At 37.5% G+C, this 24,700-nt stretch overlaps 1 protein-coding gene across 16 annotated transcripts in view; it reads left to right on the forward strand.

The window, feature by feature from the left end:
• mbnl1 (muscleblind-like splicing regulator 1) overlaps positions 1 to 23,964 on the forward strand; it is a 66,597-nt gene extending 42,633 nt beyond the window's left edge. For 3 of the 16 annotated variants that reach the window (XM_060871610.1, XM_060871591.1, XM_060871600.1), the window contains 10 exons: positions 4,876 to 5,046; positions 7,361 to 7,603; positions 9,980 to 10,219; positions 13,097 to 13,144; positions 14,136 to 14,286; positions 15,234 to 15,269; positions 17,768 to 17,859; positions 18,342 to 18,386; positions 19,169 to 19,240; positions 19,643 to 23,964. In XM_060871610.1, coding sequence (XP_060727593.1) covers positions 4,876 to 5,046; positions 7,361 to 7,603; positions 9,980 to 10,219; positions 13,097 to 13,144; positions 14,136 to 14,286; positions 15,234 to 15,269; positions 17,768 to 17,859; positions 18,342 to 18,386; positions 19,169 to 19,225 — 1,083 coding nt within the window. In that variant the 3' untranslated portion in view covers positions 19,226 to 19,240; positions 19,643 to 23,964. Of the gene's footprint in view, positions 1 to 4,875; positions 5,047 to 7,360; positions 7,604 to 9,979; positions 10,220 to 13,096; positions 13,145 to 14,135; positions 14,287 to 15,233; positions 15,270 to 17,767; positions 17,860 to 18,080; positions 18,210 to 18,341; positions 18,387 to 19,168; positions 19,241 to 19,642 lie in introns of all 16 variants that reach the window. The other 13 variants (XR_009648546.1, XR_009648545.1, XR_009648553.1 and 10 more) reach the window with 13 other exon arrangements.
• The last annotated feature ends 736 nt before the right edge of the window (positions 23,965 to 24,700 follow it).

A 24,700-nucleotide genomic window follows, 5' to 3' on the forward strand; every position in this document is an offset into this window, starting at 1 on the left:
GGATCGTTCTGTTGTCCAAGCCATTTAAAAAAAAAAAATAAAAAATAAAAAAACATCTTAGTTATTTCTTTTAGGTGCTTTTAGAAGAAAGGAACCTGTTAAGGGTCACAGGACATCATGGGGAGCCGACAGCAGCTGAATTCCTTTGTTCTCATCTATAACACCTTGTACACTTAACAACCCCTTTTTTCTTCTCACGTTCCTCTTTTTTCTATCTGTCCTTCATTTTTCTTGCTCTGTTCTTTTAGTTCTCTAACATCTACCCATGTTCGGTTGATTGCCTCAGGCATTGTCACACCTTTCCTAAACATTTGGCTGCTCAGACACTGAACGTGCTTGGACATGCTGTAACCTTAGTCTTGATAACATCTAACCTTCCAGCAACAGCGTCTAATATATGTTACGCTGCTTAGTAAGGTGTTTTTTTTTTTTTTGTTTTTTTTTTTTTTTCTTTTGAACTGCTTCCTAAGCTTTTCTAGTTCCTAGATTTTATACAGACAATGTATATTTTTTTAATGAAGTTTATCAGAAGGTTCTGGCTGATCTGAATATACAGTATGTTCTTAGAAGAATAGAGAACTGCTAGAGAACTATACAACGATCCTGTAAGAGATCCTTGTGCCTTTTCTGATGAAGAGAAATTCTAACTCAAGTCAATGGACAGATTTTATTGCATACCATTCACATAGTTCTGTGAGACATAGCAGCAGCTCAGTGGGATGGGGATTGGTGTTAGATGGAGAGTGTAGCGTCTGCTGAAGTCATTAGGGAACATGGCTCCTGTTTGGAAGTCACACTAATGGAGGGGAGAATGCTGAACACAGCACTTCAGCCTCACACATCCAGCTTTCTCTCCATGCAGCTTTGCTATATATTTATCCCATCTCCCTGTATCCTTTACATCTATCATCCTGTCTCCAGGGTGCTTTATGTTTTCTGCATTGTGTGACATTAGGATGTAAGAGATATAATTATGTTCACTTACGTAAAACGCACTTAATACTCACTCAGCCGCCGAGTGGTACAGCCGTCAAGGGCAAGGTCAGAGTTATAGTATATTATAACATGTTTGTGTCTGGGGCTCATCTGTTGATTTAGGAATCAAAGTCAAGATGTAATCAGAATTGCTAGAGCATTTGTTCGATCGCTTAAACAAAGGGAGGAGACGACTGACCCCACGAGCAGGAGTGTGTCTGTCAGTGTGACGTTATTTTAGCCCACCGAATCTACGCAACACTTGCAATCTTTCAAATCTAAACACACGCTGGTGTAAATATCTGTAATTTCCTGAGACAAAGTTCAGAAAAATGTGAGATATATGACATAAATGATATCTTGAACTGCCAATAGATTCTAGGCTATAAAATGGCAAATGTTTGGCAGAATTTCCACTTAGCAATTATTATTGTTGTTGTAATGATTATTATAGGCCCAAAACACCACCTAGGAATTGGACAAGTTCTTATCAAACAGAGATTAAAACATTGTGTTGTGTTTTCAGTATTTTCAGTAAAGTAGGATTTTGTTCTTTAGTATGCATTGAGATACATCATCCTTTTGTACACAAATAGATATGCAGCTTGATAATAACGCAGTCATAGCTGGATTTGTTTGCTCTCTCTGAATGCGTTAGTATTGATGGATTACTTGTCCATCAATAGGTGACTATTTGCATACTCAAGGATCAATTTGCAAGCTATTATTTTCTTCCAGTTCTGATAGAAACTGCTAAGAGACTGATACGACGAAAGAGCTTCACGCTTAGACTCAGGATCAGAATCGATCTGATGACTGTGAGTCATGTGTTCCAGTGCAAGCTGTTTTTATTCGGCGGCATGTTTCATTGTGCTGCCTGTTTTTCCAACACTGATATTGTGTTATATTGTGTGACCAATTTTTTTTTTCTCCTTCCTGTGCTAAGTGGAGCAAGGTGCATGGTACATAATGGCTGGCTCAGAAAGTTTCGTTTCTGGGTCAGTGGAAAATGACGGTTTCACTTCATCCTGGTTATGTTCCTTCTTTGACTCGTGTATATCGTGTACTTATACGATGCTGTTCACAGCTCGGTAAATATTCATAAAATGTGGCACAAAACATGTCAAAGGCTTTCTATAAATCATTTGAGTGAAAGAAAAATGATGTTCAAGCTGCAGTTACTATGAAAGTCCAGGCTTCATGTCGTGCAGTACTTTCAGTAATTGGCTTTGATAGAACTGAAAAAGCAGTTGCAGGTTCTCAGGGTTCTTGTATTGATTTCTTTGCTTTACCGTCTAATGATGATTCATGGCCGTAAACAGGGGCAAGTTTGGGCTCTGAGCAGCGATGATTCCTTTTCTAATAGTGTGCTAGACTTGTTGACGAAATTGTTAGACTGGTTTAATAGGTTTCGAAGCTTCGACTTCTTTGTTCGGCTGTTTAGTGATGATCAGTGATGGACCAAGTAGAAAGAAAATCGGCTTCTACCGTGTCTGTTTATTAGCTCGTATGGACATGTATGAGGAGAGTGTGCTGTGTGCGATTATCCAATTTGTGCTCATTTTATCCTTGCCCTTTGTTATATCAGGGTTACACCTATAGTTAGAAACTCTTAATCAGCCTTTAAGCATTGTGCTGTATAATTAAGTACTCATGTGTCCATATATATATATATATATATTTATATATATATATATATATATATATATATATATATATATATATAAACACGGAGAAGGTGTATGTACTAGAAGGTGTATGTTTAAGTCTCTGTAATCTTTCATATTAGCTTCAGTCAGAAATAAATGAGACAAAGCCAGTACATGTGATTTGGGTAGAAATGGTTAGACAAGCTGGTGACTTTATATTTTTTCCTCACACATTATGAAGAACACTAGTGTTACTGTAAGTATAAACAGTATCTGAAGGGGTGGTGTTCTTGCGGTACTTCAAATCTGGCCTCTGCAACGCCATTGATTCCTCGCTGGGGTTGTAGGTGTGGAAATACGTGTCCATTTCTCTGGCTTTGTTTTTATTTTGTTTCCTGTGTCATAATTCCCATGTTGTGTCTATAGTTGCTATAAAGACAGTTTTATATACAACACTGTATGAAGCAGCCGTGAGAGAGACTTTGAGCTGAATTAGTTACGTTACAGTTACCTAAGAAACCTCAAACATACAGACGTATTAAATACACCGATAAACACTAACCTCTCGCTTTTTGTGCTTTTTAAACAGCATTTTTATTCACATTGCAAGTTTATTTGCATCACTACTCCGATATCAAGCTACGAGCTGGAAGGAATCTCGGTGGGTTTATTCGGCCCTGTGCGTAATAATACAATGATGGATTATCCAGGGAATCAAATATTGTCCACTGAGAGCACCTCAAATTCAGACTCGGCACTAGTGGTCTTGTTTTCTGGCTTTCTTGTCTCAGTGTTTCTTGTTTCAGAGAGCTGTGCTGTTTCCAGCATGCGATTCCTGTCTCATGTTTGGATTATGATTGTGGATATACATAATTTATAAGATTGATATTTTGTGCTGGAACTTCAGGGACTCTATTTGCTCTAAGCACCGCTACATGAAGTGCGTGTTATGTTCACTGCTGACCCGAGGTCACCCTCACGTCTTGCTCTTTTTTGCAGAAGTATCACATGAGTGTATTAATAGTTGGAAATAGATAGTCAGGGCGAGAGTCCAGTGAGACTGGAACAGGACACACGCTCAGGGCAGGACAGGAACACACGGAGCGTTCGTCTGAAATAACAGGAGAGGTGGTAGACAGCTGCCCTAAGAATATTGATGCGAATAAAATATGCTGTGAAAGGCTTAGCTCACTATAGAGAGTTGCTTTATTAGTTCTGGGAAAGAAATACAATATTTTTTTTGTAATTTAATTTCCAAAGAATGATTTGACATTCTTTACTAATGGAAGTCAAAACAAAAACGTTTACTGAAAGCGTAACGACATACAGTGTCGTATAGCTATATAGTTATTAGAGATGATAGCATTTAACACTGTGTATACGTTTTCACCCATGTAACCGTTCCAGTTAATTATAATTATATCACAATTTAAAAAAAAAATATGATTCCTTTAAGGAATCATGTAGGGAATCAAGTGGGCTATTTGAAACTTTAAAGGAATCATTTGAGGATATGTAGATTCAATAGTAGTAACAGTCGGTAACAAGGTACTGAAGAACTTTGATAGTTAACTTGGTAGTGAGTGAACCTGAAATAAAATGTAGACACTTTTACGATACACAGTGAAGCGTGATATTTATTTAGTTTAGCGAGAGTACAACAGAACACGATATCCATACAACACGAGACTGTATCGTACAACACTAAAAGATTTCTTCAAATATTTTTTTTCTTCTATTAAAGGTTCAATTTCTTTCATTTTCCAATGGATTATGCAAACCACTAAAATATTTATTTACTCCCTGGAGTCCAGTTATCTCCAATTCTGTTATATGACAGATGTAGTGCAGTAGACAGATTACTTTTGTTTACAGACACAAGCAGCTGAGATCAGATGAGATAACACATTCATCAACTGCATCACTAACTCACAGACACATGAATAAATAAAGCCTGTAGAATAAGAGCTCTTTCCTCTGGGTATAACGGCATGATCTCCCAAGAGATATGAGAGTGACAGAGACTTACTGCTGGATCAGACACATCAGGGTGTAAACTTAGTAACTGCTGTGACGCAATATGATGGGAGAGGAATTACAGGTTAACACTAAACTCCATTAGTTACTTAATCATGTAAAAAGGTAAATTACCGTAATGTACCTAATGGAGCGTTCTTGTTCTCTCTCTCTCTCTCTCTCTCTCTCTCTCTCTCTCTCTCTCTCTCTCTCTCCACTCTTCTCCACTCTTCAGGGACGCTGTTCCAGAGAGAACTGTAAGTACCTGCATCCGCCACCACACCTGAAGACGCAGTTGGAGATAAACGGCCGCAATAACCTGATCCAGCAGAAGAACATGGCCATGCTCGCCCAGCAGATGCAGATCGCCAGCGCCATCATGCCTGGCAGCCAGCTTCAGCCAATGGTGAGGAGGAGCTCTTCTTTCACATGTAATTTGTAAATTATTAACAGCACAACAATCAGGAGACTAAATCAAGATACATGCTTTCAACCAGGGTGACATTAAGGTGGTTATCACACCACTGCAGCATTGGACTTACTATCAAACCCCTGGTTCATTTGCGTCATTTTAATCTTACATCATCACGAATGCACATAGAGAACATAACACAGCGCAGCTCATCGTTTTTATTATTATTATTATTATTATTATTATTATTATTATTATACTCAGCAGGGTATTTCACCTCTTCTATGGCTCACAGCGTTCCTCTGCCTCTCATGGTACACATGTGCTGTAGAAACTAATAACGTCATCGTCGGCTAAAGTGCGTGCTCAGGTGACTTTACCGAGACCCGAGAACGATCTCTAAAAATGTTGAGTTCACATTCATGGGTATTGCAGTGTGACCGAACTCACCACCTCCTACAGGAAGTCTCAGGTTCTGTATCATACTGCACTTCCTGATCCACATGAAATCTTTTGCATTACCAATTTGCCATGCTAACTGTGCTCTGTTTCAGACTAAACTACCGGCGTGAAAACCACTAAATGATTATAACACTAAAGTATAAGTAAAATAGGTGTGCAAATATTTTTAAGTAACATTTTCCAGGTACCATTTGATTGCCACTATACAGTTTGAAAACTAGCATGTTTTGTAGTGTATTTGAAGGACACGACAGTATGTGAAGCAACCAGCATGAAGAAAAATCAAAGCTGTAGTTACTTTAAAGAATGAATAAACTTTAATAAGTGTCCTGATGTACCATCTTACATTGAAATTCTTACCACGGTTTCTCCTATTTTCTTCACATTATCACAGCATCATAAATCCTCCTGATTAAACCTCGTTGTGCTGAGTAAGAGTAAAGAGGTCAGAGATATTATGCTGCTGAAGAGGAAGACTTCTGCTCTGACCTGCCTCGAGTCGCTTGCATAGCTAGCACGTCTGCACACGATCGCGTAACCGCGTTCCATGTCCAGATCAGCAGCAGACGTCTGAACACAAAGCTATAAAAGGATTTAAATATCAGCATCATATTGTTGTGTAAAACACGCTAATGCCACACCCGGTAATGTAAATGCCGCCGCCCTCTTAATACAGTCACGTCTCACACATAGAAGAGTTAAGAGTTAAAACACCTGATAATGTAATAACAGTCATGTCTAATGTCCTGCCAAGAACCGCTACAGAATCACTAGACGAACGGAATAACATAGAGATTAAATACATTTTAAGCTGAAACACATTTACTTTTGCAATCTCATTTCACTTATTCTTCATGTATTCATCTTTCTCATCAACACTGGGCATTATAAAAAGGTTTATTAATCATTCTTTTTAACTTTGATTATGCTAAAGATAATGAGCATACGGTAGATATCAGGTTCGTAGGATCTGTGAGCAACGAACATTATTGTCTCCTGTTATATCTCCAAAGTCAAATTAGCTCTGAGCGGTTTTTTTGTTTGTTTTTGTAACACTGAGGGTTTTGGAGGGTGTTTTTTTTACACGATGAAAAATAAATAATGCAAACATACACTGACCCGTATTTACTCAGCTCTTGCATTTGGTCTTGTTTATCTTTAGAGAGCATAGCAGAAAGCGTTTCATTTCACCTGCTCGATTTCAGATTCTCTGCTTTTAAGCACATCTAAGTCTAGGCTTGTAGAAAATACAGAGGAATATTGGTGGTGGTGTTGTTGTTTTAAAATCTTTTCCAGAGTTTTATTTCTCTCCTTATTGACATCCTGGCAGCGTAACAATTATCAATGTCTGATTATAGAAATGTGATCCCAGATTGCTCCATGCACTGCTGCATTATTGCAAAATCTACCAAATAGTGATTTCCATTTTGCATTCAGCTCTAAAACGAACGTAATAGCCTGGTTATTTAAAGTAAGTGTACACAGTGTCCTTGATGCAAAGCACCCTTGTAATGGAGGCTCCTAATGTAGGCACCTGAACGTTTTTTAGATAAGATAATGGAGCCTGTTCATTTACACATTTAGCCGTTTACTGTAGCTGTAATGTAATAGACATTTTTTTTGCATGTTGTTGTTGTTTACAGATCGTTAAGGTCATTGACAGATCAATATGTATATGTATATTCTTTGTTCACAGACTTGGTTGTTTGAATCAAAACTAAAACACTGCAGTGTCAGTGTTTATTAACTTGTGTGTGCATTAGGAATCATTTAATCATTCCTCATTCTGTTCATTCATTTTCTCGTTGTTTTTGTTTCTGTTTGTCTCTCCCAATCTTTTCTGCAGCCTTTTATCTCCGTCACGCCAAACTTAGCCACCAACGCCAGTGCGGCAGCGGCAGCAGCTGCGGCAGCGGCGGCTTCGTTTAACCCATACCTAAGTCCCGTATCGCCAGCACTAGTGCCCACTGCTGCTGACATCCTGCCCAGTGCACAAGTCCTGATCGGTGGAAATCCTGCTGCTGTGGCACCTGTAAACTCCACAGCCAACGCAGCTGCACAGAAACTACTGCGCACCGACCGCCTGGAGGTACAGTATGAAAGGCAGAGAAAGGGCAGCGTGTCTGTTCCAGAGACAATTGGTGTCTAATAGAATTAATCAACTGGACTTTCTTTTACAAAGCGAGTAACTTTGAAGCACCAACTTCTTAAAGATTAGACCCAAAGAACAAAATACAATACTGCATATAGCTCCAACTTGAGTCATTTCCATACCACCATGAAGAGTTCATTTTATTTCTTTGTAAATATTCCCTTTTCCCAACCTTTCACTATTTATCTGCTACATCAGTTGTATGATGAAGTTCACTAGAGAGTAGGAAGTGACCTTGTTATATTAAACATATATGAGACATTCAGCATTTTTTTTCCAGTATAAATAATCCTCAACGAATTGTTTTGGACTTCAAGCTTCGTTGAATCGTTTTTATTATCTGAAACACGGGCTGCACTTTCAGTCTTTGTGTTTGTCAAATGACAGCAGGGCTTTTGATAGTTTCAGGGAACTGATTATCATCATAGTGAGAAAAAGCTCTTGTAGTGTTCATTACAAACTAAATGCCTGTGGAGGTTGCTGCCCCCTGCTGTACACATGATCCTCAGGAATACATCATTTGTCATATGAACTGAAATTTCAAGCCATGGCAGCATTTTGTGTGTGTGTGTGTGTGTGTCTGTATGTGTGCGTGTGTGTATGCATGTGTGTGTATGTGTGTGTGTATGTGTATGTGTGTATATGTGTGTTTGTATGTGTATGTGTGTGTGTGTGTGTGTGTGTTTGTGTGTGTGTGTGTGTGTCTGTATGTGTGCATGTGTGTATGCATGTGTGTGTATGTGTGTGTATGTGTGTGTGCGTGTGTGTGTGTATGTGTGTGTGTGTTTGTGTGTGTATGTATGTGTGTGTGTTTGTATGTGTATGTGTGTGTATGTGTGTGTGTGTTTGTGCGTGTGTGTGTGTGTGTGTGTCTGTATGTGTGCGTGTGTGTATGCATGTGTGTGTATATGTGTGTGTGTGTGTGTGTGTTTGTGTGTGTATGTATGTGTGTGTTTGTATGTGTATGTGTGTGTGTTTGTGTGTGTGTGCGTGTGTGTTTATGTGTGTATGCATGTGTGTGTGTGTGTATGTGTGTGTGTGTGTGTGCGTATGTGTGTTTGTGTGTATGTGTATGTGTGTGTGTTTGTGTGTGTGTGTTTGTATGTGTGTGTGTGTTTGTGTGTGTGCCTGTGTGTGTTTGTGTGTGCGTGTGTGTTTGTGTGTGTGTGTGTGTTTGTGTGTGTGTGTGTGTGTTTGTGTGTGTGTGCATGTGTGTGTGTCTGCCAGAGGCATAGCCAAGAATTAATTTCAGGGTGGATGAAGAAATATAATATCACCATTTGATCTGTACAATTAATTTGATGTGTGACACACTGGTGTATTTTCAGCAGTAGCAGTGACGAAAGCACAAAATGTCATTTAATCATTCATGGCACAATCTACCACCAACCATCACCATATTAATAACATGACGCTTCCACTGAAAATAAAACAACATGCTAGTAACAGAGGGAATGTTACTAACTCTCATGTTATGTTCACTCTTTTGGACCCTTTAATACTGTTCAGGCATTGAACCGGGACATTATTAGGGTTTTAAAAGCACTACAGAAATAATAATAATAATAATAATAATAATAATAATAATAATAATAATAATAATAATAATAATAATAATAATAATAATAATAATAATAATAATAATAATAATAATAATAATAATAATAGAAAACACATAAAAATATTTTATAGTCTTTATCCAATCCCAAACAATCGAGATAACATTTGCAATCACTAGATTTAACATTAACACTTAAAATTTGTGTATCAAAATATACTATAGTAAAGACTTTGGTGGCATAAATCTAGTAAAAAAAAATTGAAATGGAACAATGTTTCAATGAATCTTTATTATTTTGATCTGATTTATCAAATCCAGATGATGAACATCAACAGAGACACGAGGAACATTGACTATTGCAGACATTGGCTCTGAAATACAGCTCTCAATAATCTCAACAGCTCTCAAGCAGCTGCAAAAGTCATGCTTTAAAATATTAAACAGGTTCATTTGACCCGAACATCACACAAGAGTTAAACAAACTCATTTGACATTCAGAGTTACAATGTTATGAATATCATTAAAGCTCAGTTACCGTGTAAAGCCATGTGACCTGACACCCTTATAATCGGCTGCTGTGTGTGGGTTACATTAACCATGAATTTAAACTAACTTCTGTGTCGGCGTGTGTGTCGTTTATGTAACCGTGTGTGTATGTGTGTGTTTTTCTGTGCATGTGCGTATTTGTGTGTACAAACGGACCTCGTTGTCATTGTCATGTCTCTCTTAACATATGGTAATGTGTGTGTCAGGTGTGTCGCGAGTACCAGCGTGGTAATTGTTCTCGCGGTGAAACAGACTGCAGATTTGCTCACCCGGCCGACAGCACCATGATAGACTCCAGCGAGAACACCGTCACCGTGTGTATGGACTACATCAAGGGCCGCTGTTCACGGGACAAATGCAAATATTTCCATCCTCCTGCACACCTGCAGGCCAAGATCAAAGCCGCACAGCACCAGGTGAACCAGGCCACAGCCACCGCGGCTATGGTGAGTACAGGACACACAAACACACACACATATACATACACACGTACATGTAGAGTTCAGTGATTAGTACAGCATACATATATATACATACATATATATACAGTATATATATATGTGTGTGTGTATTCAAACGTGTGCATTTCTATGCAAAAATATAGGGTACACACACTGCGCTTAATACCATTAATAAGTTCTAAACCCTGCCTTTAATCTGAGTAGAGGAACATTTTTTCACCACACATGCAGTTAACCCTGCATTGTGGAGCCAAGCGTAAAAAGATGCAGCGTTCGATCGTTAGCAACAGACACGATCAGAATCTGAACGTCGTATAGCTCGTATCACGTGCTTAACACAGTCACAGACCCCTTGTGTGTTGTGTAAACAGTACTTTCAAAAGTTTTTGTTGTATTTTTCTTCTAAAACAGCCAAGCAGGATTTGCGTAGCAACTTTTATTTTCTCCCTGACGCTAAAGCATGAGACGAGACTTTACTTAAAGCGGTTGCTGTGTTTATCCGATCGATTGGCGACACAGCAAACGTGCAAATACGAACATTTACCCAGGGTTTAGGACTTTACAGTGTGAAATGCTAGAATGCATGAATAACTAGGATTAATTGTTAACCCTGGGTGAATTATGAGCAGGGTGTACATCATAACCCAGGATTCTGTGTTCCTGGGTTTGCAATGTGAAAAGCCTGATATTGATATGAACCCACGCAGATTCAGAGCACAACCCAAACATCCATGTGATATGTTAATGATTATGTTTCATCTCAGGTTGACATGGTTCCTTCTATGTCACCATACATGCTTAAGGAGGACAAAAAGGCATGTATGGTGTAATTACTGTGCAAGCAGATGTGGTTCATGAATCATAAAGGAGATCTCTGGCACTCTGGCAATAGCTTCATATTTATTTGTGTTTGCTGATCAGGGAATACAATGCTTTATAAAGTGAAATGGGTCTTATCCAATAAATAAATAGATAGATAGATAGATAGATAGATAGATAGATAGATAGATAGATAGATAGATCGATAGATAGATAGATAGAATATATAAATTTTAATTAAGTTCAGATTCCTTAACCACAACCCTATCATTAGCCTTATTCCAGTTACTGAATAATTCATAACACATACTGAATTACGTGTCTTAGTATCAGGAGCTAGGCAATTATCTGAGACTAAACAGCTGCATCTTTTAGGTGTTTCTTCACAGGTAATTATGCAGGTTTTTAGTGGCACCCGTGAAAAAAAAAAAATTAGAGACCCTTATACACACATGAAAAATGCCACAGTAACGAAACATCATCCTAATATTTGATTCAATTCAATTTATTTTATTTGTATGGCACTTTTAACAGAGAACATCGTCTCGATGCAGCTTTACTGCAGCACAGAAACAGAGTAATGATTCTAATGTTTAAAATTAGACTACTATTTATCTCTAACATCTATCCCTAATATCTGCTTACGGCTTCTCGTTTCAAAGAGCAAGATATGAAACTGTAGTTTCAATTTATTTAGTTAGTTTGTTTAGTTAATTTGTTTATTTAGGCTGTGTTTTAAATCGACTTGTAAGGTGCTTCCATATAACAGCCTTCAGTATGTAAAAACTAATGTAGGTTGTTGTTTCCACACTACAGCTACTACTATACTATGTAGTACTATACACACTACTAGAATTATTATTATTATTATTATTATTATTATTATTATTATTATTATTATTATTATATAATAGTCTTATAGTCTTATTTGTATAAATCATATGAATGATTTCATATGATTTCACCATTTTACTTCACAGATATAAAATGTGTGTGTGTGTGTGTGTGTGTGTGTGTGTGTGTGTGTGTGTGTGTGTGTGTGTGTGTGTGTGGAATATGAGCTTATTTTCTAGCATGTCAGAGATTTTCTTTAACACATATTTAATATTTGTATTATGGATTTATATGTTATGTCATAACCCAGAGTCTAAGATTAATGATAATAAAAGAAATGTATTAGACATGATCTACATGATGTTTCAGGACTGATTCATTTGAATTTTTGTTTTCATGTTAGAAAGTACATGTACTGACTGATTCCTATCCACTAGGGGGCAGTGTGAACATTTTCCACAGAGTAGAGCCGTGCAGACTAATAGCATGTCTTTTATTGTGTAATATCATTCCAATCACACCCAATTGTAAAAAAAAATGTTACTTTTGTGTATTTGTGAGAAATACTACTGTTAGAGCCCCTAGTATAATGTAGTTTAGCTTAAGTAGGGTCCGAAGGCTTGCGTGTATTCTCAGTCCTTCTTTTTACAATCACAAGTATCGCACTTTTGCCAAATTATACCTCTCAGACAAGATTAAAAGATCATTTGCACCAAGATGACGAAGCATGTTCTTATTTCTTAGTCATCCTTAAAGGACAAACAGCATCAGAGTTTTATACTAGATTATAAACTTAGAGCTAATTGAATCTGCAGTATATCATTTTCTTCTGTAAGAGATAACAGTAAGGCTTTTACACGTACTTTTAGTTAGTAACCAACGTAACATTCGCCATTAAAACAGTTCATAAGACAAAAAAATAAGAAATAGCATGAGAACTGCCCACTTGCACTTCTGGACCCTGCCGTAGCGTTGTTGTGTTAATATTGCATTAGATATCTTTTCCTGAATTACATTAATGTGCATGTTAAGTCCTGATATCCCTTTTGTACACTGCATTCCAAATGATTTGTTTTTTATTTGTTTTTTTTTTCTCAACCACCAAAAATGCACTGCTGCCCCATGATGCACCTCTGCTTGCTGTTTATGTTTATGCGCTTGAACCCCATTGGCCCATTGCCATCATGTGCTCGCTGCCTGCTAATTAAGACGGCTGTCAAATCACTGAAGCGACCCCTCGAGGCCACCTTTGACCTGGTACTATGACCTTTCACCTTTTTGGCTTGGCATGTTGCTTTGTTGTAGTGTCTTAACAAGCAATAATTTGCTAGTGTAGACTGTTTCTTTAATTGGCTTTATGTTCTCTTCCTACTGCTGTGTTAGTAACTCATAGTGATCAGCTGATTGTGGGGAAATCGATGACGTGAAAAAAGAGACTGGAAATTGGTTGAAACGAAACGGCGTCAAAGTCACGAAAAGTTACGGCGAGATTGTAAACGGCGCTGAAAACTGTTTATAGAAAAAGACATACCACAATCAGATCATCACGTGTAAGCCATTCCTGCAGTGTGAGGACAGGGTCAGACAGACTAAACTGTGCTGCGTAACTGCTCTTGTGTGTGTGTGTGTGTGTGTGTGTGTGTGTGTGTGTGTGTGTGTGTGTGCGTGCGTGTATGTGTGTTTGTGCAGTATCTGCATATTATCTTCAGTCTCTGTATAATGCATGTTCAGTAGCTCTACAGTGCATGTATAACCAGATAATCTGGGTAACTGGGTAACCAGCTATGTGGTAGCAAAGCTGCACCACCTGAGCAACAGATATTAATAACTTTAACGTCTCATATTTCACAGATATCATGGCAAAAGCAGTGCAGCTTTATTTTGTTTTAAGTTCGAGTTTTGTTTTCTTTCCGTCCTTTTCTTGTCGCCGATACATTTTATTAGTGCGATGCTTGCTTCATTTGCACTCGCACCAGCTTAGACGGTGTATTAGTGTTAAGAGCGGAAGTAGCGTGTTAACGTAACCAGATGTTGTATATGCAGTCAGGGATTTGGCACTTTTTTTTTCTGCTTGTGGCGTAGTCATGTATAGGCTGCTGCTGCTTGCCTGCTGTTTTGTTTCAGTTTGTTTTTTTATTTTTTTATTTTTGTGCTGTAATGTGAAGTCTTCTGATGATAACTGTTGTATATTTTCTCTTTCCTTTCTTTGCCATTCCATCCTCGCTCCTCGTTTTCTCCTCATCCAAAGCAGGGCCTTCCTCATAGTGTAATTCCTCCTTTGCCAAAGAGACCAGCCCTTGAGAAAACCAACGGTGCCACCGCCATGTTTAATGCCAGCATGCTGCAGTACCAACAAGCTCTGGCCAACATGCAGTTTCATCAGCAGTTTATTCCTTCAGGTAGGGGCATGTGCTAACCTGACTCCATGCTTTTACCTCAAAACCAGCAAGCCTGACCTGCCAACACACAACACAGTGGCTTATGGCACACACACACACACACATAGATGTACACTATGTGAACTGTTCAGCAAAGATATTGTTATAAAGATCAATCTTATGAATATTACGCATGAGTCTGATTCTATACAATATATAGTTTTTAACGCAGCCAAATCACCTGAAATGCATCTTCAGGCAGGTTTGAGGTTTGTGTTACAATAAATAATTTTTTTTTAGCTTTTTTTTTTTTTCTTTGATCATATATTGAATTTTAAATATTTAGTCTATAGATCCAGTTCAGAGTTCTTTGTATGAAATGCACTACTCTGTCTACAATTCCCCAGGGTTTATACAGTATCTGCAGTCAGCTCTAGAATTACTGGAAAGTAATGGAAAATGTAGTAGAGATTTTATTTGTTCTACTGTACATTTTTTTTTTTTTTTTTTACCAAAAAAGTCACAAATTAATAGCCTTTTTTTAAAACCATTTAGCGAGGAAGCCGATAATTCCTGAGCCGACTGTCATTTGTCATGTAATTTATATTCACATCTACAGTTGGGTTTTTTCCCCAAATGTAAGGACAAATAGTGGTCACACAGACAGACACGTGATGTAGGTTGAGAGTGTTTGCTTTAAGCAGGTGATCAGTGTTGTAAAGGCTTGTTATTGTCTTCACTCAACACTCTCACGCCTCCCTCTGACTTCCCAACTGTAGATCACACATTCCACAACTAATCAGTTTTTTTTTTTTTTTGTTTTCTTTTGTGAATGATTCCCTGTAATGTTTTATGTTTTGCCTTCATTTGTTTGTCTCTCTTTAATCTAACCAATCTTGTGACGGGCTGATTTGATTCTTCTCCCCCTTTTTTCCAATCCACTTCCTGTTGCAATGCATGATGGGCAGGCTCAATATTGTGCATGACTCCTGCAGCAAGTGTGGGTAGGTGTTCTAACCTTCCTCCCTATCAGCTGCTCACATGCCAAATTCTGTACAAAAATGTAAATAATCAACACATTGATCCAGTTGATCTGTTTCCATGGCATTGTTCCACAATCACCATCTTGTGGTTGATGCAGGTGATTGATGATGTGCTCTCTCTCTCTCTCTCTCTCTCTCTCTCTCGCTCTCTCTCTCTCTCTCTCTCTCTCTCTCTCTCCCTCTCTCTCTCTCTCTCTCTCCCTCGTCAATTTATGACCATGAGTATTTAAAATAAGGGTCTAAAAGACTAGAGTCCACTACCAAAGTGTTTTAGTTCATCATCAAATACATATGCAATATTTTATCACATAGATCAAGTTCTAAAATTGCACAAATTGAAACAGAGACAAATCTTATATGGAAGATTTTGTAGCTGTTCCAAGAATTGTCTAAATATTGAGCAATAGGTGTTTAATAGAAACATCACTACCCTTGATCTGTCATGCAATTATCCGATCAACCAACCAAGGTTCACTGAACCTGGATAGTAGTACATTGGAAAATTTTATATATATATATATATATATATATATATATATATATATATATATATATATATATATATATATATATATATATATATATATCTCGGCTGCTCTTATTTCCATCTAAAACCATAAGTGAACCTGAGACCAACCACAACAAGGTTTAATGTGTTGTGAAGCTGTTCTGCTCACCATGGTTGGAAAGAGTGCTTATTTAAGTTACTGTAGGCTTCTTGTGAGCATACAGCAGTCTGGTCATTGTCCATTTACCATTGTCCATTGTGTGAAAATCCTCAGAGATTGTAATAATAGTAAACAATGAAACGGTCATTTATTGAGATCACACGTTTCCTCATGAAGCTCTTGATCTCACAGTGTGTTCATGATTTTATGCCTTGTGCTGCTCTCACCTGATTGGCTGATTGGATAATTGAATGAATGTGCAGGTTTCCAGATGTTTTTATTAACGCGGCTGCTGAGTGTATTCACGACTGTTACTTTATAGAATGTACAATTTTCATTCAAGTAAAATGACTCCAGACTTTTTTGGCACTTTTCCCGAACATGTGGAAGATTAAAGATTAATATTTGAAATCTAGGGCACATGCAAATTCTGACATAGATTCTGTAAAGTTTTATTTTATGTTTTATTTTATTACCAGGTAGAGAGATCTTGGCTCAACACCTTCTTGCAGAAAGTTTTAAGCTCCTTCAGATTGTTAGGCTTCAGTAGGGTTGCTTCAAACATTGATACTCATATGTACTCGCTGGTATTTAACAAAACTCATTAAGCCGTTAATCCTCACGACAGCCATTGAACCACTAGCTGAATAACCGCACTGAAGCATCAGGGATCCCTTTTTCTTCTCCTCTTGTTTTCACCAAATATGATTTTGTTCAGGGACACGGTGGCTTAGTGGTTAGCACGTTCGCCTCACACCTCCAGGGTTGGGGGTTCGATTCCCGCCTCCACCTTGTGTGTGTGGAGTTTGCATGTTCTCCCCGTGCCTCGGGGGTTTCCTCCGGGTACTCCGGTTTCCTCCTCCAGTCCAAAGACATGCATGGTAGGTTGATTGGCATCTCTGGAAAATTGTCCGTAGTGTGTGAGTGCGTGAGTGAATGAGAGTGTGTGTGTGTGCCCTGCGATGGGTTGGCACTCCGTCCAGGGTGTATCCTGCCTTGATGCCTGATGACGCCTGAGATAGGCACAGGCTCCCCGTGACCCGAGGTAGTTCGGATAAGCGGTAGAAAATGAATGAATGAATGAATAATTTTGTTCACTTGATCACAGTCATGATAGCTGTAGTTCCAGTGAAATTCCATGGTTTTGTTTGGTTTGGTTGCCATCAATAAGAACATTTTTCTTCATATAGCTTAATCAACTAAACTCTGATCTTTATACCCGTTTTCTTTATGAGCCTGATTGTGTTTTAGTTTCATTGTACACATTTTCTGGAAGGGTGCCAATAATTCTGGTGTCTGCTGCATTTCATTTCAATAGGAACATTTATACAGTTTCCTAGTACACAGCTCTAACAGTGTGGCTGTCTGAAGTGAACTAAACTGGTAGAGTGCTTTGTGTTATCATCAATACTGATTGATCTAGTCTTAGTCTTCTAATAAGTGCTGAAACTGAAATATCTCAGTAGCACAGCTGGATGTGTGGACTCACGGTCAGGTTTAATTAAATTGCCGATTCGTAGAGAAGACCCAAGGAATTGATTTGATTGTTCTAGAGAAACTATGTGAGCAGATCCTCTGTGCAGTTATTGTGTGTTACTGAGATGATGTTCATGCTTCTGGGACTTGTTAACCAGCATGTTAGCACGCATTTAAACAGAATACTCCACTGGTCATTTGCATATGTAGTAAAGCTTTCTGTTCCCTACACACACCTGTTCCCTCCTCACATGTGTACACCTGTTGGCTTCACGACTCTGTATGTGTGCTTATATGATTCTCCCTTCTGAAAAGTACCCATGATGCACGGCGCTTCACCGGCCGCTGTGTCCGCAGCAACCACATCCGCCACTACTGTTCCCTTCGCATCCGCAGCAGCCAATCAGGTTTGCTTTCATTATAGCCCTCTCTCTCTCTGTCTCTCTCTCTCTCTCTCTCTCTCTCTCTCTCTCTCTCTCTCTTTCTATCTCTCTTTCTCTGTCTCCTTCTGTCTCTCTCTCTCTCTCTCTCTCTCTCTCTCTCTCTCGCTCTTTCTCTCAGTGTTTACATGGCTGAAGGGATTATGTTTACCTTTTGTGCGTTTTTTTTTTTTTTTTTTTCCTTCCAGTGGGGTCAGGATTCTCTTCACCCTCTTGTTATCCTTCTTGATCATTCGTTTTATTCGCAGAATAAAGCAATGTTCTGACTCCCAAATAGCCTTCATTCAAGAAAGTTTTGGAGAAAGATGATCATGACTGTAAACAACTCTTGACAGATGAATCATTATATTTAATAAACAAATTATCCATGTTTTATCATAATGTTTGAAAAAAGCTGTTTTCTGTTAGACTGCCTTTTTAATGAAATTCTCGTCTCTTTCTGTTTCGAGGACTCTTCTCTATCAAAGCTGACTACCAACGAATACATGCAATTGGTATGTACTGATATCTGACAGTAATCCAGTGATTAGTTTAATTATCTCTATTATTTTCACACACACACACCATTTATTTCATTTATTTATATTTTGCCATATATTTAATCTAGTATTAAATCACACTCTTAATAAATGTTCAGTATGAACCATATAAACAGCAAAGGCTTCATTTTATCCATTCTATCTTTTTTTTTAATCCTGCATTTATCATTTATATTAGTAATGTTATCCACAGCACCCAGGAGTTACTGTGATGTGTTGAATAGGATCCCATGTTAAAAAAACCTTGTGCTGTGAGCTTCACATCTGACCTCCTGGTTCCTGGTCCTACCCATCAATCTGCTTGTATTTTTGGTCCTTTAGGATCCTGGTTCAAATGTGTATCTTTACTTTTAGTCCAAAAAGTTCATATACTGTTAGCTTGGACTAAACGTTTTGGAAGAATGAACTGTTTTAGCTGGTTCAGTATGATGTACAGTACAATCACATATAAATGACGTTCTGCAAAATATCTAAATATTGAACACACAGGTCTGTCATTAAGGAATCGCACATTTTACTGACCGGTCAACAAACTAGTAGGATCTAATGTGCATGGGAGTCTTTCATACCTTGTTTATGTTAAAGCTTGATCTACATTTTGTTTATTTGTCATTCGATGACTTGAAAGTTTTTCCTTTTTAATATTAGATATTTTTTTATGACAGTAATTTGGCTGTTATGAAAATGTATATGTTCCTATGTGTAACATTTTGTGTTGATCTTTGTTTTGTTCTTAGATTCCAATAATATCTGCAGAACATCTGACTAGCCACAAGTACCTGACTCAGATGTAGTCAGAGACCAGACCAGTAAGTGTCTTTTACCGCTGTTAACTCTCCCAAAATATTTTTACTCAACAACTTGTCAAGTAATCCAAAAAAGAAGTTATTAGAAAGGACTGTAAAACAAAATAGTCGTGTAAAATCACTACACAGACATCTTTAGCGCATGTTAAAAGATATTAAGTAGAAAAGTACCTAGTGGTTAAGGCGTCAGACTACTGACCCAAAGGTCATGAGTTCAAATCCCAGGTCCACCAAGCTGCCACTGCTGGGCCCCTGAGCAAGGCCCTTAACCCTCAACTGCTCAATTGTATAAACTGAAATAAAATGTAAGTCACTCTGGATAAAGGTGTCTGCTAAATGCCAGAAATGTAAAATTGATGTTATTTCATGTTAATAAATATTTTTTTTTCCTCTTTTTTTCCCCAGATAAAATGAATCTTCTCATCTGTTACCTGGGACAGACACAAACAATTCGATGGCAACAAATATTCACATTTCATTCGCATCCTTAGATTCAAATCCTTCGGGGGAATCATTAGTACTGGTAATATGTAAAGAAATCCCAATATGCAGTGCCCTTAGAGGTGGTGTGCAGGACTTAAAAGAAATTAATGTACATATGATCATAAGTTCATACACTTAGGAACATTTAGCTAGAAACAGTTTGTTAGTACCAAGTCTAACAATGTACAGGTTTAGATATGATACCAACAGACGCTATAACAATAGACTAAAGTTTTTTCCTGAATTAAATCCCTTAGGTATTTAAGTGACGTTATTTGAAAGTAACACTTTACTGAAGGTTAAAATTGTAGAGCTGGTGGTTTTTCATACACACACACACACACACATACACATGCACACATGCACACATACATTTTGCCAAAATATAGATATTTAACACCATAGCACTGAAATTTTGTCCCAGACTGAAATATTACAGAGATCATATTATCATAGCTTTAGTAATAAATTCTAAGGTCATTATTTTTTCTTTATAGTTAATAAAGTGGTTTAAGACCACTCTAAATTCTGTGCTCGGGTATGATGGGAACATACATAAGTGTAGAAGTGTTTATTCAGATGGAACAGAGAGAAGCAGGTTTGTGTTGCGTGCCTGTTAAAGCAGGTACAGTTCACCTTCCAGTCTTAATAAGCGTACCGTCATTAGCCATGTTAGTTCGGACACGCGCACGTTGGCGAATTGTAACACGTCATGCCATATTCAGTGCTTATATGCCAATGCCTTGTTCATTTATATTGAACGATGAATAATTAGCATTGGTTTTATTAGTCGAACGTCGAGTTTGAGAATGTTTTCCTGAGTTGAACGTGACATCAGGTGAAGCGTCGCTGATTTGACACGGGTGGTTTACAAATAAAATGTGAAAATGCACCTTAAATTTAAAGATAATTACAATTCCTCATGGCACAAAACATCCAGCGAAACGCAAGTGTTCTTTTTTGCTGCGTGAAAAGTGCAGACTTGCAGAGGAAGGATCAGGATTAAAGAAGACTAATGAATGTTTTTATGTAAAACCAGAATCCTTCAGACCTTTTAAAGCACATCTTAGCTTTAAATCAAGCTTCACGAGATACACAATAGGCTACAAAAAGATAGTGTTATATCGACAGTGTTATTCTGTTTACCAGAGATTGTTTTTATACATTAGTTGATGTCTTTTTTTTTTTTTTTCCTCTCTGAATTAATTTTTATCGTTATTTGTCTCTAATGTTTTCGATGGCTTTCCATTCAGGCCTTTTCGACTTGCATGAAAACAGGGTTGCCTTTTCCTTCCTGTTGCCATATCTAGAGATTTTTTATTGCCTTGAATGACTGAGTGGCTTTTTATTGATGAAATGGAAAATGGGGATCGTTGATCAACGCATGTCTTTACATTGTCAAAGTAACTCAGACTCCTCAGTCTTAGAGCATGACGTAAAGAGACCGTTTCCAGTGGAGCCTTAAATCACAGCACTGCTCCAACTTGATGGTCAGATTAGTTTGGATTAGTTTTATATATGGGAATACCAGATATGTATTTGGTTCAGGTTTTCTTTTGTATGGATTTGGTGCCATTTGTGTTGTATGTTTATGATTCCTTATTTCAAACAGCTTTTAGCTTATGTACAGCAAAAAAAAAAAAAAAAAAAAAAAAGAGATAATGTTGAACGTTCTGTTAAGTCGTGCCAAAGTTTTTTTTTTCTCGTTTTCGTGGTTTTCATGATCTATAGTAATCCTAATGAATGGTGAACGGTCGTGGGATGATCAAGGCCAAACCTACAGTAGTTACGAGAAAGCTTCATATTTTCTCGTGTGATTTCCGAGCACAGAAGCGAGACTGCGTAGTGAGACTGAAGTTCAGAAACGTTAGACTCCCAGTTGGTGTTAGATCTAGATCAGTGGAGCCTATATGTCTTAAGTCTATTTTTGGTGTACAGAGAGATCTATCATTCAGGGTTGGGGTCAATTCAATTTATAAGGTTAATGAGATGATTCCTGAAAGATATTTCAAATGGATTAGTAAATGGTGTAAAGTGCATTTCAGCACTTGGAATGTGTGCTAATCCAATGAACCCAGATGGGAATGAGCTCAACCCTGGCGCTGTTGCTGTTTCTTCACTGAGGCCTTAGAGTTCAGTTAGCGTTTTCACTCAGATGTTTCATCAGTCATTCTTATTGTTTTATGCATATTTTATATTTTTATCAATCATTTTAACACATACTACTCAGTTCTTTACTTCACCAGCTTAGATTTAAAAAAAAAAAAAACATATTGCTACATGCTGCATGTATACTTTGTGGAATTTACTTATTTTGTATTTGGTAATATTTGGTTTTTGAATTGTTTTCTTGTTTTCTGGAATTGTAAAAGCATTCTGTTGCCTGTTTCGCGTCCTCCTTCGCTCCCTTCCTCCGTCCCTCCGTCTCTATCATTTTAATGAATTCGTCTTTTAGTGATTTTAGATTTTGTTGTACTTTTTTTTGTTTTTTGTTTTTTTTTTTTTTGGAAGATTTATGTTGATTGTTTTGATGTTTCTTTTCTTTTTTTTTTTTTTGATATCGTTTGTCTTTTGTTTTGATATCGATTTTGAAATGAACCAGTATGACATTTCTTAATTTAACAAATTTTATTTGTACTTAACAAATCGAGAACTTTTTAGTTTACTTATGGAGCATATGTGGAAAGTAACAAATTATTTTCTATTGTATCCATGTTAAAATTGTATTTTGATATTTTAAAAAAAAAAAAAAACATCCCTGAATGTCAGGCCAAAAAAAAAAAAAAAAAAAAAAAAATAGCTATAATATTGACTATTTAGATGACGATGCTGATGGTGATGGTGATGATTAGAGGATACGTGGTTGGGACTTTGGCTGCAAGTGAGAGAGCCATGACCCGAGAGACAAAGGTCGAATTTTGCACTTGTGTATATAGTCCATATAAAACAAGGAAAAGAAAACCTGTATAATATGGAGATCTTATTTTGAATAATAAAAGATTCTATGAGAAATTTTGTTAGGATAATTTAAGGATTATAGAGTAATAGACCAGCTAAATGAATTTGCTTGCAGAAGTGGCTCAGCTCCTTTTATTATTACTTCAAATCATGGCTTGAAAAAAAATAAATAAAAATGAAAAAGCTAAGCATCGCTCCGCCTTAATCATGTGCGCTGCCTGTCATTCAAACCTCAGTGCTGACGTTTTGGCACGTTTTCTCATCTCGTGTGTGTGACATGCGGTAAAAGCAGTTTTTCTATGAGAAATGTACCAAAGTGGAGCATAATGAGGACCTTAATCCATTACAAAAACTGAAGATTTATATTTAATATCTCTGATCGATGACGTATTAATCAGACTGTCTGAAAGGACACTTTGTTCAGTTTCTGATAGAAAGACTCCAGAGTGTCTTGCAGTATTTTTTTTTTTGCCTGTCAGACATGAGAACTGTCTCCAAAATGTCACACACCCTTATTAGGAAAGCTCAATTTTTTATTTAATTATTTTTTTACCTTGGGCCTGAATGTTGTTAACTGCATGTAGAGATTTAAAATGATAAAATCCACTTTTTAGATAAGTAGGTATGTCACTAAGTTCTCACAATACCACAGTTCCCATTAGAAAATATCATTAAAAAAGAGTAACAAATCTCAGCATACGTTAAGTGACACATGTTTACTCAAATCTATAAGGATCAGTGTGGTTAACACAGTAAATTAACAAGTTCAAAATGATCATACATGCTAGCGTAAGCCTTACACACCACATGACACGCGCACACACATACACACACACACACAAACACAGTGTGTGTGTGTGTGTAACAAGGCAACTGTGCCTTCAGCAGGAAAAGGTCACCCACCAAAAACAAAAGAAACACAATGAATGTAAAACTTCTGATCTCCGTTTTGAGGTTTTGACTCACTTACCGCTGCTGCACAAGTGCTAATAAACCAAAGCATCACTTCTCTAAGAACAGACACAAGGCTCAGTTGTGCTCGGTGTCTGCCACAGTGAAACCGTCGGTGGTCCCTACCTGCTGAAAGCACCTGCTTTAATGAATGCTTCACAATCACCATGTAATCTCACGCCCACTCTTTGCTTACACTCGCTAAGACCTTGTACTATGTTTTAAAAAAAAAAGAAATGTTTTATGCACATTTATTATTGTTTTATTTGACTTTCTTGCTGTTATGAATGAAAAAAAAAATTAAATAAAAACCAAAATGGATTTCAACTGAAAAATCAGTGTGCTGTGTGTTTTTACTGAGTGGTTTTATTATTATTATTATTATTATTATTATTATTATTTAAGTATTCTGAAGAGGAAGCAGCAAACCACACACACACACACACTCTCTCACACACACACTCTCACTCACACACACACTCACACACTCTCACAGACACACTCACACTCTCACACACACTTACACACACACTCACTCACACTCTCACAGACACACACTCTCTCACACACTCTCACACACACTTACACACACACTCACACACACTCTCTCACACACACTCACCCACACACACACACTCACACACTCTCTCTCTCACACACACACACACACACACACACTCACACACACACACACACACACTCTCTCACACACACACACACACACATTCTCTCTCTCTCTCTCTCTCTCTCTCTCTCTCTCTCTCTCTCTCTCGTTCTCTGTTTATCTCTATTCATTTCTCATGCACTCAAATTATTTGACACAGTTCACTACATTTTCCATGACTTTAGTTTAAAATGTAGAAAAATATTACATATTTATCACTGCATTACTGATCTACATTTTCTCTAGTAGTTTCTCTGGGAAAATCAACCTGACTGGTCCTAACTTTTCCTCTTTTCCTCTCAATCCATACGTTTTTCTTTTACTCCAGACTCTGAAGAATTATCTGTGTGCAGTGTGAAACAACACAGTGTTTGAATATTCTTAGCAACAGACACAGACTGCTTTGT

Source organism: Tachysurus vachellii, chromosome 1 (genome assembly GCF_030014155.1).
Source record: "Tachysurus vachellii isolate PV-2020 chromosome 1, HZAU_Pvac_v1, whole genome shotgun sequence".
In the NCBI taxonomy this organism is placed as follows: Eukaryota; Metazoa; Chordata; class Actinopteri; order Siluriformes; family Bagridae; genus Tachysurus; species Tachysurus vachellii.